The sequence below is a fragment of the Myotis yumanensis genome, unplaced genomic scaffold, assembly GCF_028538775.1.
Source record: "Myotis yumanensis isolate MYYU_CA2020_CCGP unplaced genomic scaffold, mMyoYum1.0.hap1 SCAF_8, whole genome shotgun sequence".
NCBI lineage: Eukaryota > Metazoa > Chordata > Mammalia > Chiroptera > Vespertilionidae > Myotis > Myotis yumanensis.
Window position 1 is genome coordinate 54833776 of NW_027223759.1, and position 17004 is coordinate 54850779.

The window sequence follows — 17004 nt, forward strand, 5'->3', positions numbered from 1 at the left end:
TCTCTCCCTTCCCCCAACCCTCCCCTGCCTTCCCTCTGGAGTTTGACAGTCTGATTGATGCTTCTCTGTCTCTGGATCTGTTTTTGTTCATCAGTTTATGTTGTTCATTATATGCCACAAAGGAGATAGATCATCTGATATTTATCTTTCTCTGACTGGCTTATTTTGCTTAACATAATGCTCTCTAGTTCCATTCATGCTGTTGCAAATGGTAGGAGTTCCTTCCTTTTTACAGCAGTATAGTATTCCATTCTGTAGATGTACCACAGTTTTTTAATCCACTCATCTGCTGATGGGCACTTAAGCTGTTTCCAAATCTTAGCTATGGTGAATTGTGCTGCTATGAACATAGGGATGCATATATTCTTTCTGATTGGTGTTTCTAGTTTCTTGGGATATATTCCTAGAAGTGGGATCACTGGGTCAAATGGGAGTTCCATTTTTAGTTTTTTGAGGAAACTCCATGCTATTCTCCACAATGCACGAGGGTTCCTTTTTCTCCACATTCTCGACAGCACTTGTCATTTGTTGATTTGTTGATGATAGCCATTCTGACAGATGTGAGATGGTACTTCATTGTTGTTTTGATTTGCATCTCTTGGATGATTAGTGAATTTGAGCATGTTTTCATATGTTTCTTGGCCTTCTGTATGTCCTCTTTGGTAAAGTATCTATCTATGTCCATTGCCCATTTTTTGATCGGGTTGTTTATCTTCCTTTTAAGTTGTATGAGTTCCCTGTAAATGTTGGAGATTAAACCCTAATCAGAGATAACATTGGCAAATATGTTCTCCCATTCAGTGGGCTTTCTTGTTGTTTTGTTGATGGTTTCTTCTTTATTTTCTCTTCAGTTTCCATTGCCCTAAGGAGCTGTATCGGTGAAGATATTGCTTCGGCATATGTCTGAGTTTTTGCTGCCTCTGGATTTCTCTAAGATTTTTATGGTTTCTGTCTTAGGTTTTAGTCCTTTATCCATTTTGAGTTTATTTTTTGTGTATGGTGTAAGTTGGTGGTCTAGTTTCATTTTTTGCATGTATCTGACCAATTTTCACAACACCATTTATTGAAGAGACTGTCTTGACTCCATTGTATGCTCTTGCCTCCTTTGTCAAATATTAATTGAGCTTGGGGATTGGGTCAATTTCTGGGATATCTATTCTATTCCATTGGTCTATATGTCTGTTCTTGTGCCAGTATCACGCAGTTTTGAGAACAGTGGCTTTGTAATATAGCTTGATACCTGGTATTGAAATCCCTCCTACATTGTTCTTCTTTCTCAGGATTGCTGCAGCTATTCAGGGTCTTTTTTTTATTCCAGATGAATTTTTGGAGAATTCGTTCTAGGTCTGTGAAATAGGCCATTGGTATTTTAATGGGGAGTGCATTGAATCTATAGATTGCTTTGAGAAGTATGGACATTTTAACGATGTTGATTCTACCAATCCAAGAACATGGTATGTTCTTTCATCTGTTTATGTCTTCCTCCATCTGTTTTTTCGGTGTCCTGTAGTTTTTTTAGTCATATTTGTAATTTTTTATTTTAAAAAAAAATCCTTGTATTCTGCTTTTCTCAGTAATAAAAAAAAAATTTTAAGTTTAGACATAGTATTCCCCCAACACATGATTACTGACAAGAAACTACACATTTTAAACTGGTTGGCAGCATTGTTGGTAAAAAAAAAAAAAAAAAAAAAGAAGAAGAAAGAAAGAAAAAAATTTAGCCAACACGCAGAGAACTGACTGAGAGAGAAACCAAAGATGCTGGATATATAGGTCGTCTTTTGCATTATGACCTAATACAATGACAAAATTAGGAACAGCTATTTTACTCTGTAATTTCTAAGATTCATAAAATGATGACTGGAAATCAATGAGACCTAAAAGCACAAAGAAAAGGGAAAAGGAAGCAACCCAGCATCCTGGGAGGAGCTGCTCTGTGCCCGGAACTGTGGGGGGTGCTCCCCCGGGGCGATCTCACCTGAGCTTCACACAGACTTTGTGAGTTAGGAGGTAGAGTCTCACTTTCTATAGAGTAGAACGTTGAGGTTCGGGGAGTTAAACAACTGACCCACAGCATCTCAACACAAAGGGTGTGAGGGCATTTGGACATTGGCCCATCCAACTTCAATCTTTCCTCTGCGTCTATCCAAGAAGCCTGGGTGATTTTCATTGTTTTCCTCCCAGTTTTGTCTTTCACCTTCTCAAAAGGTTCAGTACTGGATCATTGCACATTGTTCCCAAGGATATCCTGGGAGACAATAAACTCTACCCACACAGGTTTACAGAACAATTACTCAAACTGCGTTAGATGGAGAAGTGGTTTCTCAATAACCTCACCCTACAATCATGATTATCTTGGTGCATATTCCTTAGTGCTTCTATGTAATGTATACAGTAGATGCATTTACTTATTTGTGCTTTCTAACTATTAGCTGTGTTTGTCCATCTGGTCTTCCTTCGTGACTACCATGGTAAATTTATAAGGTAGAGAACTGCTAGTGATACTTTATTAATACTCAACAGATCTGCTTTTTTATTGTCACTATAATAGCTTTAGCGTAGGCTCCACAGAATTCAAATTGAAGTGATCATAACATGAAAGGAAATGGTTCGGCCAGAAGTGGACAAACCTCAGCAATACTGTGGCCCTCTATAGATTGAAGACCCTACTTATATATGCGGTGATCTGTAATTGGACACTAAACTTGAGCCACTTGCTTTCTTCCTCATACAGGTCGGACTCCAAAAACACCAGACTGGTACAATCCAGGTGAGTTAAGAAAACTGAAATTTAGCCAAAGCCGCCTTTACTTTTTCAACAATGCATCTAGTTTATTTAAACCCAGGCCTGAGTGGCAGTTTCTTCTCTATCACAACCTTCAACTGAGATGAAGTATCTCCAGGCAGGGAGGTGATTGGCTGTGGTGGGATGAGGCTACGAGGGTGGATTTGTCTTTCTCTGTGACTCTGGGTGGCAGTCACTGGCTCAGGAGTCCTCAGGAAGCACTGTCCTGCCCAGAGAGAGCCGGGACTCTAAATGAATTACAGTTTTAAAAAGTTTTGAACATTAATCCATGCTTAGAGGGTTCAGCTTCGTTTACACAGTCATAACTCTGATATTCTTTTCCTTTAGAGCGTGCTGGAATTCATGGACCTCCAGTTATAATAGAAGGGAGTGAATATTGGTTTGTCCCTGAACCTCGCTTAAACTATGAAGAAGCTGTCCTGTACTGCGCCAGCAATCAGAGCTCCCTGGCTACTATAACATCTTTTGCAGGACTGAAAGCCATCAAAAACAAAATAGCAAATGTAATTTTAAAAAGAATGTATCTTTAAATATTGTTCTTATTTTTATATTTATGCCATTAAAATTTTTTCAAAATTTTTGCCAAAATCTACAAAAGTTAAATGTTCCTCTCAAGTAAAATTTGCCTAACAACATTCAAATCCCTCGTTTCTTGTTAGAAATGTTAACTTTAATTGCTTATGTTTTATAGTATTCAAGACTAATTATGAATATCAATTTATACAATGAACAGCAATAGATAATATAAATTATTCTAAGTCCTTATCACATTTTTTACTAAAAGTTAACTTTATAGTTAACTTGAGTTTCTGTTTCTACTAATAACTAACTTTGCAACATAGCTTTTTGGAAGAAAAATAGTTTGTTCATCTTTAAATTTATAATTAGTTGCAATAGGACACTATATGTCCAACTGATGTATGCCCATAACTACAGCAATCATATTTTCTATATGCAAAATTAGGGCCTTTGAATATACAAAAAGTTTTCAAACTATTCTTTTGGTGGAAGATCGTGGTTTGTGTAATTTAGATAGCAAAGTAACGGAATGTTTGGAAATCTTAGTGTTTTGTAGTTATGGTGGGATGGGGTTAAATCAAAACTCTCCTAGAAAACTCAGCACACATAAGGATGGATATTTGGTTTGTTTTTCAGATATCTAGTGATGAGCAGAAGTGGTGGATGAGAACCTCTGAGCAGCCAATAATAGATCGTCATTTTATATAGTATGTATTATTATTGATGCTAACTTATAAAGTGGTTTAAAAGAAGCAGCCCCAAATTCCCTTTTAATAAATGTATTACCCTTTTTAAAATATATTTTTATTGATTTCAGAGAGGGTGAGAGAAATAGAAACATCAATGATGAAAGGGAATCATTGATTGGCTGCCTCCTGCATGTCCCCTACTGGGGACAAGCCTACAACCAGGGCATGTGCCCTGACCGGAATTGAACCGTGACCTTGTGGTGACCTCGTGGTTCATAGGTTTGATGCTCAACCACTGAGCCACACCTGTTGGGCTAAATGGATTACTTTTCATAATTAGTTTTGCACATTAATCCATAAACTGCCTAGATTAGAGAAACCAAGTCCTTTTGCATATTTGCATCAAGAATTAAGGGGTAGCCCTAACCGGTTTGGCTCAGTGGATAGAGCGTCGGCCTGCAGACTGAAGGGTCCCAGGTTTGATTCTGGTCAAGGGCATGTACCTTGGTTGCGGGCACATCCCCAGTAGGGGGTGTGCAGGAGGCAGCTGATCAATGTTTCTCTCTCATTGATGTTTCTAACTCTCTATCCCTCTTCCTTCCTCTCTGTAAAAAATCAATAAAATATATATTTTTTTTTAAAGAATTAAGGGGTATAAAATAATGGCATATGTTTAGAATTAAAATTATTTACAGTAAACACCAGAATGGGACATGTAACTACATTCTGAGTTGTCAAATCTCTCATTTTCTTTCAGCTCAAGACATCCATGGCATCACTTTCCTATAACGTTTGGACAGGAATGTCTATACATATCTGCCAAGACTTGGCTTAGCGGTAAAATTAATTCCAAATCCTTTAATGTTGATTATGTTACATGTGAAATTCAGGTTCAATTACTCAACTATTACAGGTTGAGAAAAACAAAAATTTTGTTTTTCCCTTTGATTATGTGTTTGGTGGCTTTATTTTTTCTGATTTATTGCTGATCACAATAGCGCAATTTCTAGATGCAAGTAAAGTTACTTTTCACTGTGAATATTTTTACTTCCTTTATCCTAAAGTAATTACTTACAAGTAAATTTACCACTTTCGTAACTAATAATCATGTAGACAAATTTGCGAAGATGAACAGGCAACATTTCTAAAATACAGTTTAGGTCCCTTTCCCCTTATTAGCTTCCTTCAACTCTATTTCCCGCCATCGGCAACTGTGGTAGCTGTGGTTGTTACACCGTATGTGCGCATCTTTATAGGCAATATTGGTATGCTATCACCTACTGATATGAATAGTGCTAGAAGACATAAATAGCTAGAGAAGAGAAAGACTATATTTTAACCATCTGGGAATTAATTTAAATAGACTTTCTTTATGGCTGGATTGTTTTTAAAGTGTACTGGATGGAAAATCTGACCACAGTAATCCTGCTTTTCATTTCTCAGACTTAAATAAACCAGCAGACTGTAATACCAAGTTGCCCTTCATCTGTGAAAAATATAATGTATCTTCATTGGAGAAATATAGTCCAGATTCGGCAGCTAAAATACAATGCTCTGGGGATTGGATTTCTTTTCTGAATAAGGTAAAAAGAGAATTGCTACATTGTGCAAATGATGATTGCTTTCATGATGGTTGTATGGCCTGTGACAGAATGGCAATCCATCAAATAACTTGACTAAGACAGCCTCTGCATATTTCGATATCTCGCCTTAAAACCAAGTTAACTCTCAAGTTAGTCATGCCTACAGCTCTTTCAAACTAGTGTGTTCCTATTCTGTTATTACTCACACTTAAATTGCTGAAGTTCCAGTGTCAACGGAGAGTACCAGCAATACGTTGAAGTCAAGACTGTCTCTATGGCATACAGGAAACTGACTTAATTTCTGGCTGATAAATTTTCCCCCTTATGGAAAACATCCATCCAACTTCTACTAATCAAACTAGACTAGCATTTTCCAAACTACTTTCTGGGGAACTACACATATCCTAACCAAATGTTAATCATTGCTCTTGCCTCTAAAGTAGAGTTTATGATTTAAATAGGTTTGGGAAATGCTACATTCTATACTTGCTCCTTTGAGATGCATAATCCATATTGGTATATGTATCTCTTAGGGAATGTATTTGACTGCTAAAAAGAGAGATAGGTACAGTATGTTAAAACATTTATTCTATTACGTAAAGAAGTTAGAAGGTAAGCAGCTTGGCGTTGGTATGTAAACTCTGTGAATTCTTCAAAGGCAGGCTCCTTTTGTCTTTCTCCTCTGCCATGAGGCTACCAAGCTCAAGCTCGGGGTGTTTTCTCTAGAGTCTTCTAGAAACCACACAATGACTTGTATGCCCTTGGCCACTTCATTCTGTATGGAAGATGAAATAAAAACATTTTGTTGAATGTTTCAAGGAATACAATTTAGAACATACTACTCCACACTAATCTATACTAATAAAAGGATAATATGCTAATTAAGGTGGATGTCTTCCGGACGACCATCCGGACGTCCTTCCAGACAAAGCCACAGTGGCTGCCTGAAGCTCAGGCAAGTGTGGATGGTGGCTGCCGCTGCCCAAGGCCGGCCCGAGGCTCAGGCAAGCCACAGATGGCAGCTGCCACTGCCCAGGGCTGGCCCGAGGCTCAGGCAAGCCAAGCCTGGCTGCAAGGCCCAAGGCTCAGGCAGCCATGGTGGCCACCAGTGGCAGCAGCAGTGGGGTGATGGGGGTGGCACCTTCCCCTGATCAGCCAGGTTGCCTCCAGCAGAGGGAGGCAAGACTTCGGCTTAGGCTGGGGGCTGAGGCAGAGGCAGTTAGGGGCGATCATGCCGGCAGGGGGCCAAGGTAGGGACGATCAAGCCAGCAGGGGGGCAGTTAGGGCAATCAGGCTGGCAGACAGGCAGAGGCAGTTAAGGGCGATCAGGCAGGCAGGCAGGCGAGTGATTAGGAGCCAGCGGTTCCCGGATTGTGAGAGGGATGTCCCAGATTGGAGAGGGTGCAGGCTGGGCTGAGGGACCACACCCTCCTCCCTGCCGTGCATGAATTTCATGCACCGGGCCTCTAGTATCATTATAACATCAAAAAGAAAAAGAAGATGTGCCTAACAGCTAAAAACACCTGTAGTAAATCTGAAATATTAGGGGTATATTTTGATTTTTTAAAATTAGGACAGTCTTTTCCCCCCAAAGTACTGGTACTAAATTTACACAGTCGATGTAAGTTGAATTAAAATATTCTGCCAAGGGACAGGGAAATAATTTTTTTAAATGATTTCTTTTTATATATATAACGAGGTGATGATTAAGAATACAGACTTTGAAATCAGATGTAACGGAGTCTAAATGCTGACCATACCATTTTATGGCTATTTCACTTATGGGTAAAGTTACTGTACCTGTGCCTCAGTTTCCCCAGTTGTGAAAATTAAATGAGCTAATACTATGCAAACTGTTTAGCACAGAGGAAGCACTCAATACATGGGAGATAACAAAAGTAGTTCAAAGACCACTCTTCGGTTGTTTATACAGAGAGTATAGATCTGCATTGTTATAGTACTACTTTATAAATTTCCATATCTGTGACATACAGATCAAAAATTAGCAACCTTGTAAAGGATGAGACATTTATTTCCTATGTGAGCTTTCCCATTTCTGAAATCTTATGCTTCATATATGTTTTTTGTTCGCAGTGTTTTCTAAAGCTTAAACCCAAGTCTCTCACGTTTTCTGAAGCAAGCAGTACTTGTCACACCTACGGTGGCACCCTTCCTACGGTGTTAAGCCAAAGAGAACAAGGTAGCAGAATTGTTTTGTAAACATGTTTTATTCTGATCTGGGGGCAAAGTTAGTTTTGGGAGGCTGAGTGGAATCAATATAGTTTTTAAATCTTATTAAGCTATTTTTGTAGAGAGTGGGTAAAAGACTATCATGATAGATAAGCAGGAGGTAATCATTAACATTTTTAGTATATCCTTATTTTGAATAAGTCGAAGGCTTTTTAAAAAATCTCTTTCTGACAGATTTTCTTACATCGTTGCTTCCGGATATGGAAGATGCTCTGTGGATTGGTTTGCGCTGGACAGCCTATGAAAGAATAACTAAATGGATAGATAACAGAGAGCTGACATACAGTAACTTTCACCCATTCTTGGTGGGTCGGAGGCTAGCAATACCAACAAATGTAAGTTTTTTGGAATCAGTAATCTATGTGGCTCTATGAAATTCTTGAGCCTTCCATAAATTATTGGATTAAGAACAAGGGCCTGTTATATGAGTTCATTTATATGAAATGCCCATAAAGTAGATTAGTGGTTGCCAGAGGCTAAAGAGGCTGGAAGGATTGAGGGTGATGGTGAAAAGGTACGGGATTTCTTTTGGGGGAGGTGAAATGTTCTGAAATTGATTGTTTGTACAACTCTGTGAATATACTAAAACCTATGGGATTTATGCTTTCAGTGGGTGAGTTATATCGTCTGTCAATTGTATCTCAATAAGACTGTCACAGGAAGAACAATAACAACAGTAGCTTCTCTAGCCTTCATGTGTATGCCCTCATTTTTCACAATAGCATCAGATCCACACCCCTTATGTCACAATAATGTAAAACTGTCAAGTAGTGAGTTGCAAACAGAAGCAATTATAAATACTTTACTTAATATTTTGGGATTTCAAGCTGTCAGCACCAGTCTCCTGAGGTAAAAAGTACAAAATTAGTGATTAGTGATCATTTTCCCCCTAAGAGCTAAATGTAAAGAAGCTATAAAAGGAGATTAGGCATTATATTAACAATAGTTGCCTATATCATGAGATTGCTGCCCATAGCTTCTGTCCTCCCTATTTGCTGGATACAAACCACCTTTTGCACAAACAGCAAAGATTAAGAAATGAACTTTAAAATTGAATTCCAGAAATACATCCTAGACAATGACTATGCAATCATTTTCCCTAATCCTAGCTAATTATCTAGCATTATTTATTGCATTTATTTACATTTGTTAAAAGTAACATAGGCCCAGCCAGAGTGGCTCAGTGGTTGAGCATCGACCCATGAGCCAGGAGATCGTGGTTTGATTTCTGGTCAGGACACATGCCCAGGTTGCGGACTCAGTCCCCAGTAGGGACCATGCAGGAGGCAGCCGATCGATGATTCTCATCATTGATATTTCTATCTCTCTTTTCCTCTCCCTTCCTCTCTCTGAAAAATCAATAAAAACATTTTTTTAAAGGAGATATAGGATGCCTTCTTTGTTATATATGAAGTGTATGTGCATATGAGATAGACTCTAATATAGCAATCTCACAGATCTAAATACTCTAATTTTGCCATATTTAAAAATATTTCATAGGACTGGATATCTTTAAGATATTTTTAGCTATTCTTGTCCATTCTTCCAGACAAACTAGGTTTAGTCAATTTCTAATCAAAACAATTAAATAAAAAATTCTGAGGACATCTGACAATATTTTAGGGATAATTCACATATTTTTATTACTCTTCTAATTCAAAAATATAGTAAAATATCTCTCTATTCAAGTCTTCCTTTATATCTCTCAAGGAAGTTTTTATAGCAGTTGTCTTTCTTACTGCTATTGATATGGCAGTTTTTTCTTGATTTTCTTACTGATATGTAGGAAAGCTATTGTTTGGAATTTTTATATATTTACTAGAGGCCCAGTGCACGAATTCATGCACGGGTGGGTTTCCTCGGCCTGGCTGGCAATCTGGGCGATCAGGGGGGAGGGACTGCGGGAGGTTGGCCTGCTGCGGGAGGTTGGCTGTGGGAGCACACTGACCACCAGGGGGCAGCTCCTGCTTTGAGAATCTGCCCCCTGGTGGTCAGTGCACATCATAGTGACCAGTCGTTTGGTCAACAAGTCATAACAGTCACTTAGGCTTTTATATATATAGATTTCATAGGCATCCATCTTACTAAAAGCCCTTATTACTTCTCAGAGTTTTTCACTAGGTTTCCTTATGTTTCCTAGTGAGACAATCATAATTTTCAAATAACAGTTCATGCTTCACTACATATTGTGGAACTACTAGACTCATGGTAAATACCAGGGGTAATAAACACCTTCCTAGACTTGATCTAAACTTTCATGGGCCTATCTGCAGTCTTTCATTGTTATATTATGTATATGATGTTGTCTCTTTGTTTAAGATATATTATTGTATAACTAGCTTATTTTGAATTTTTATTCAGGAATAAGTACTGGATTTTTTAAAACTTGTTTCCAGCACCTATTGAAATTGTCATATAGTTTTTCCCATTTAGCCTATTGGCAGTTGGTATAATACATTAATAGATGTTATATTAAACCATTATCTTCTCATAAAAATCTAGTCGCTCAGAGTGGATTATTATTTTACTATTCTACCAAGTTAGATTTGTTAGGGTTTTATTTGGGAATGTTTTCATCTCTGATCATAGAGTTTTTTGTGTTTTTTTCCATAGCGTTTTTTTATGCCATATTTTCAGATCTTTTTTCTGATCATGTGAGCTTCCTAAGATGAACTCCGTAGCTTTCTGCCTTTGTGTTTTGAATTAGGACTCAGTTTGAGGCACTATCTTTCCCTGAAAGTTTGAAGGAACTACTCACAAAACCACGTGATGTTAGAACCCTTCTCAGGGATCATTCTTGCTGGGATCTTCAGACTGTTGAAGACTGCTTGTTTCTGTTTGCCTCTTTGTTTAGTTTTTTGATGAAGAGTCCCGCTACCACTGCGCCCTGATGCTCAACCACCGAACGTCACCTTTAACTGGAACGTGGAATTTCACATCCTGCAGTGAACACCACACTCTGTCTCTCTGTCAGAAATACTCAGGTATGGGTTATTATCTAGTAACTGTGGTACTTTATGATGTTAGCTATGTACAGTACTTTTTTTAACAAAAATCTTATAAATGAATTAAAATTAATTTGTAATCACATAGCTTTCTTAAAATGTCAGCATGACTAAATTCATATTGGTTCAGTGAGTCAGGGCATCTCAAATGGAATGTGATTTTTTTTCAAGTATTATCATCATACTTAATTAAATATCAAAATTAACTATCAGGTGGGATTTGTTATTAGGAATTGTCTAATGGTAAGTTGTGGTTGAATTTTAATCTCCTTTCTATGCTGGCATTTTTTAGATTTTACTTTCTATTATGGGAAAAGGGGGAGAAAAAACTTAATGTTTTAAATTTAGTTCAGTATAAACATTCACAGTTAAATTTAGTACTAAAAAAAGATGTGAAGCATTTATAAATGGATCACTATGACTTCCTATAACCCAAATAAAACCAAACTATATACTTAAAAATAGGAATTGTCCATATTTTCAAAAAGATATTTTAAGAGATATTAAATTTTTCATTAATCACAATAAGTTTTTAACAGATGATTTTTTTTTAACTTTGTTATGTAGTGATACTCTCAAGTAGGTAATCTAGGTACTTCTGAAGAACTGTTTGCTAAATTAATCCCGCTTGTTGAAGCATTTCAAACAAAGCAAGTATCTGACACCATCCTGAAGTGTGAAATCTTTTCACAGGCTACTTTTGTTTATAGCTTTTCTGCTTCCTAAATTGGGTCAGCTAAAACAGAATTTTCTTCTGATTTTAGAAAACAAAGGTTGGGGCTCATACATTTTACCTAAGGTATACAGGAAGACATACCTAGCTCTCCCACCCAAAATCTAACATAAACTGATAGATAAGTAATATCTAAAGTACATTATTATGGGAAAAAAATTTTAATGTCCTATGACTCACAGAGTGGGTAGTTATTGTGTCTTTTTTCTTTTACACACAGACGTTGAAGGCAGTCAGACCTTGCGGAATACTTCAGAGACTGTAAAGTACCTAAATAATCTGTACAAAATAATCCTGAAGACTCTGACGTGGCCCGAGGCTCTGAGGGAATGCCAGAAACATGGCATGCGCCTGGTGAGCATCTCAAACCCGTACCAGCAGGCGTTCCTAACCGTGCAGGCGGTCCAGCATAACTCTTCCTTGTGGATTGGACTCTCCAGTGAAGACGTAAGTTTTTAGTCCCCACTGCCAGGATCGGGTGATGGACTGCAGCATTTTTTATTATGCACTGTCTCTTATCAGACAAAAACAAAAACAAAAAACAAAACAAAAAAAACACCCAGAGATCATAAAACCTTACTGCAGTGAATTTCATGAAGTATATAGTTTTTAGTGGCAGTCGTCTTTCCACTGTTGGAAGATCTGGTGCTTTATTGTTTAGATTAAGAAAAAGTTCTAGTGGACCTATGTAGCTGATCATTTCTTTAACTTATTCCAACGAACAACTGAGCTGGAATCAGGAGCTGCCATGTCTCCTCAGCCAACGAAGAGAAGAGAGGAGGGGAAGGATTACAAAACCGGATGGGGCTGGTTGTGTAGAAGCCCTACAGATGGCGCTGCCGAGTCCTTCCTAACCCTTTTGGAATCAGCAGAATGGAATGAAGACACTCTGAGAAGGGATAGTGTTTTGCCACATCTTAAGCCATGATTCCAGGTCGATGTCTTGGGTAGTTCTCATTCATTTCATAGCCCAACAAGGAATGCTAGTCTCCTATCCATTCCCAACACTGAACTGCATACAAATGGGAGTATTTATGCTACTGAAGCTTTGGGTTATAATTAATAGAGATTTTTTTTTAAGCTGTAGTATTCCTCTCAGCATTGTAGGCCATTTTGTCTCTTTTCTTGGCCTACTGTGCAATACTTAGATACTCTGCCCACTGAGATGTATTGTAAGGGTAAGATATAGGGCTGGAGTATAAGGCTGCATACATTATGCAGTGCATAGGAGGTGCCATTTACAAAGATTGTGATGTGAGCTTTGCCCCTGCATCTGCATAGTGCATGACTGGTGAAGCCCTAGTTAGATAAAAGTCATCTAGACCGGTATTCCTCAACTACTCTCAGAGTGAGGGTAATGGGCAGAGTAGGAGAGCAAGTGAGTCCATTGCCTTATGAAGCAAACCTAAGTTATGTACACCTTAGGATGACCCTCAGTATATCAAGATGGCTTTAGGGCTGCTTGGAGAAAATGTGATGGAAGACAATTCAGTCCTAGCACAAACCCAGAGCTGAACTGGAGAATAGACTCAGAAGTAACCAATATCTTTGACAAACTTTGGATTCATTATCACCAGCAGTTACCAGACACTCACTGAAAAGAAGCAGTATTTAGAAATTGCTTGAAGAAGAGTTTCTCTAAGACTCTGGATATTTTATTTTCTTAGACCTCACCTGAGGATATTTTTCCTACTGATTTTTAGAGAGAATGGAAGGGAGAGAGAAAGAGAGAGAGAGAGAGGGAGAGAGAGAGAGAGAGAGACCTATGTGTCTGGTTGCCTCCCACACATGTCCTGACCAGGGCCAGGGTCAAACCTGAAACCCAGGTACATGCCCTTGACCATGTACCTGTGATCCTTTGGTGTGCAGGCCGACATTTTAACCATTGAGCAACACCGACCAGGGCAAGACTGGATATTTTATATATTTTTTTAAAAATATGTTTTTATTGATTTTAGAGAGAGAGGAAGGGAGAGGGAGAGAGAGATAGAAACATTGATGAGAAACATTGATCGGCTGCCCCCCTGCAAGCCCCCTACTGGTTATTGAGCCCGAAAGCCAGGCATGTGCCCTGATTGGGAATTGAACCGATGACCTCTTGGTGCATGGGATGACACTCAATTCACTGAGCCACGCCTGCTGGGAGGGATATTTTAAAATGTAGCCCCTAGTCAAGCCAGATCACCAGCTTGAACTGCTTTCCCAGACCTCACAGCATCATTTTCTTCATAACATTGCTTTACTTTCTCTTTGGTGTTTGTTACCACATGAAACCCATCCCTGCGTCTCTTGTGAGGCTGGTAATAAGTTATTATATTTTCTGGTTTCAGTCACCTTGAACTTCTGAAACAAAAGCAATATTATCACTATGGAAAATTTATTAAGTCCTAGTAAATTAAAAGAAAATATTTAAATCAACTGTAATCCCAGTGCCTAGTGATAAATATGGTTTAATCATTGGGTATATATATCCTTCAAGTTATTTTTATATGTACATGTATTTATTTTTAAGATAATTTGGATCATATTGTTTTGTAGCTTTTTCCCCCACGAAATGATTTGGGTCTTATTTCTTATACTATTTTTCAATCTTTACCTATGTTTCTCTGTGTCCCTGTTACTTTTTTTTTTTTTTTTTAACTAATTCCATGTAGCTGTTTAGTATGTATCTTCATAAGCTGCCTTAAATCTTTGGGACAGGGGAGGGTATAAATAAATAAAACTTTACATTGAAAGCAATGTGAAGGTATTGAAGGATTTTAAATGTGGTAACAACAATATCAGATTTTTAGTTAAGAAAAATTATTCTGGGAGAAGGTGGGGTAGGACGTGAGTAATCTAGAGATAAGAGACTAGAGTTTCTTGTAGAAATTCTTGCAGAAAATGCTGTTGGCCTGAACTAAGGCATGTTTGCAGCATCCGCAGTGCAGCAGTTCTGGGAAATGTAAAGTCCAGAGTGTGACTGTGGCAGTAGGTCACTCGAGTATGTGGCAGTAAAAGTGCGTAGAAGTAGAGAATGTCAAGGAAACTTGGGAACTGGGACAATCACCCACGTGAACATAGATTTCCCTAAGTCAGTGGGAAGGCCAGGGATTGGAGCAAGGCCTGGGGCACCACCTTAGTGAATGTCAGCAAGGAGCAGATGGGCCGGATCCATAGTGAATGTCAGACAGAGACAAGGAATCTGGGAGTTGGCAGTGGTAAGAGAGGCATAAACCTCAGAGGAAATGACTGAAGGAGATAAAAATACTCTCCCATTCTCATAGCCCTCTGGGGTTTGAAAATGGAAAAACAAACAGCATTCCCTTGTGGGTGCTGGAAGGAAATTATTCTCTTTTTAAAAACAGGTCAAGAATTTAGTAAACAGAGCCTGGCTGACATGGCTCAGTGATTGGGCATCGACCTATGAACCAGAAGGTCACAGTTCCCAGTCAGGGCACCCAAATGCAGGAGGCAGCCAAAGAGTGATTCTCTCTCATCATTGATGTTTCTACCTCTCTCTCCCTCCCCCTTCCTCTCTGCAGTCAATAATAAAAATATATTTTTAAAAGAATTTAGTAACAGCTACGTATAGTCTTAATAAAGAGCTTTAGTATTCATTAAAGAGATGGAGTGTGTGAGATGATTAACCTATGAGGATTACAAGTTTCAGAGGCCCAGGACCTGGGTTAGTTGGGAGTGCAGCAGGGGGTGGAATCCAGGGTCATACAAGTACAGTCACATGGCCAGAGGGCTACCTCTGAAGCCACGTGGCCTGGGGGTTAACTTAGCACAAGTGACAACTAGAACTCTGGTGGAGAACAGCTCAGAATGAAACATTGGTGGTATTGAGGCTTAACCATGTTTGCTATTTTGGGTTCACTAAGGAGACTGTATGTGGGCTTTGCCCAGTATTCCAAATAAGCCAGTGATACAAAATTAACCTTGGGCCTCGAGAAAGCTTTGCTCCATAAGTCACTGTGTGAGACCTCGGCTTTGGCAGCACAATGGGGAAGCTCAGACAGAACTCTACCCCACAATCCATCTCCTAGACTTCTGTGCCTGCTCTGTAAAGCCTTCCTCAAGATAGCTGAGTGGCCTGGCCCTGGTCAGGATGTAATGACAGGTGTTCACAGACTTAGAGTGCACAGTAGAATATAGTGATAAGGAAGCATGTCCCCAAAGACAAGTGTGGAAACACTGGCATGACATCCACATGGTCTGAGGGGTTAGGAGGGAGGGAGCTAACATGTATGTCGCTTTCTGTGTGTCCCAGCTAGCCACTGAGGTAGGTGTTTTACACGCGTTATGCCAGTAATTCCATCCAGGAGGTTCAGTGTCACATCCATTTAATAGCTGAGGGGATGAAAACTTGGCAAGGTAAACTCACAATCAAGAACTAAAAGTGACCAAACCAGAATTCAAAACCAGGTGTGCTTAGCTCTGAAGCCCATGTTCTCTCCACGACTACATGTTGTCTCTAACTTTATCAGTGCTTAACAGGGGTCTTCACTCCACTTTAGCTTTCTGATTTCCAACAACCAACAATGCCAATGATGTTTGAGGCAGCATAGTGTAATAATTCACACCATGGATGCCAGGACCTGCCGACCTGGATTAGAATAGCAGCACTGCAGTTTATGTTCTACATGACTTTGTGCACTCTACATGCCTTCAGTGTCCTCATCTGTAAAATAGGTATAATAGCACCTATCTCATATGGCTATGAGGATTAAATAAGTTAACATTTGCAAAGCACTTAAACCAGTCCTGGACACATAGTAAGTGCTATGTGAGTGTGTGTTAAATACAAGATAAAATTAAAAGTCATTAGATGGACCGTGAGGGCCAAAACAATACAAAAGGGATTACATGAAGTTGTCACTTGAAATGTGTTTTCGTTCTTTGCAGGATGAACTCAACTACATTTGGTCAGATGGGAAACATCTTCAGTTTAGTCGCTGGGCTGAAAACAATGAGCAACTGGAGGACTGTGTGTTTTTAGATACTGATGGATTCTGGAAAACATCCGAATGCGATGACCACCAGCCGGGTGCTATTTGCTACTATCCAGGAAGTATGCTAAATTCAAATATTTCATTTCTCAAATTATTATTAGTCTCATGACGGGTGTGGTTTTGTAAAATCTGGTTTTGAAATTGTAAGAAAATTACAATCATGTTCTTATTTTTTAAAATATATTTTTATTGACTTTAGAGAGGACGGGAGGGGGAGAGAGAAACAGAAACATCAATGATGAGAGAGAATCATTGACTGGCTGTCCCCTGCATGCCGCACACTGGGGATGGAGCCCACAACCCCAGGCATGTGCCCTGACCGGGAATTGAACCGTGACCTCCTGGTTCATAGGTCGATGCTCAACCACTTAGCCACACCGACTGGGCACAATCATGCTCTTTTAACAACAAAATTTGTTGTG

At 39.0% G+C, this 17004-nt stretch overlaps 1 protein-coding gene across 4 annotated transcripts in view; it reads left to right on the top strand.

The window, feature by feature from the left end:
* Nucleotides 1–17004, top strand: part of LY75 (lymphocyte antigen 75) — a 134052-nt gene that overhangs the window by 51202 nt on the left and 65846 nt on the right. For all 4 annotated transcript variants that reach the window (XM_070422923.1, XM_070422920.1, XM_070422921.1 and 1 more), the window contains exons 17-26: nt 2735–2770; nt 3134–3309; nt 3962–4032; nt 4772–4851; nt 5458–5597; nt 7692–7797; nt 8022–8182; nt 10702–10831; nt 11806–12032; nt 16476–16641. In XM_070422923.1, the coding sequence (XP_070279024.1) occupies nt 2735–2770; nt 3134–3309; nt 3962–4032; nt 4772–4851; nt 5458–5597; nt 7692–7797; nt 8022–8182; nt 10702–10831; nt 11806–12032; nt 16476–16641 (1293 nt within the window). The remainder of the gene's footprint in view (nt 1–2734; nt 2771–3133; nt 3310–3961; nt 4033–4771; nt 4852–5457; nt 5598–7691; nt 7798–8021; nt 8183–10701; nt 10832–11805; nt 12033–16475; nt 16642–17004) is intronic.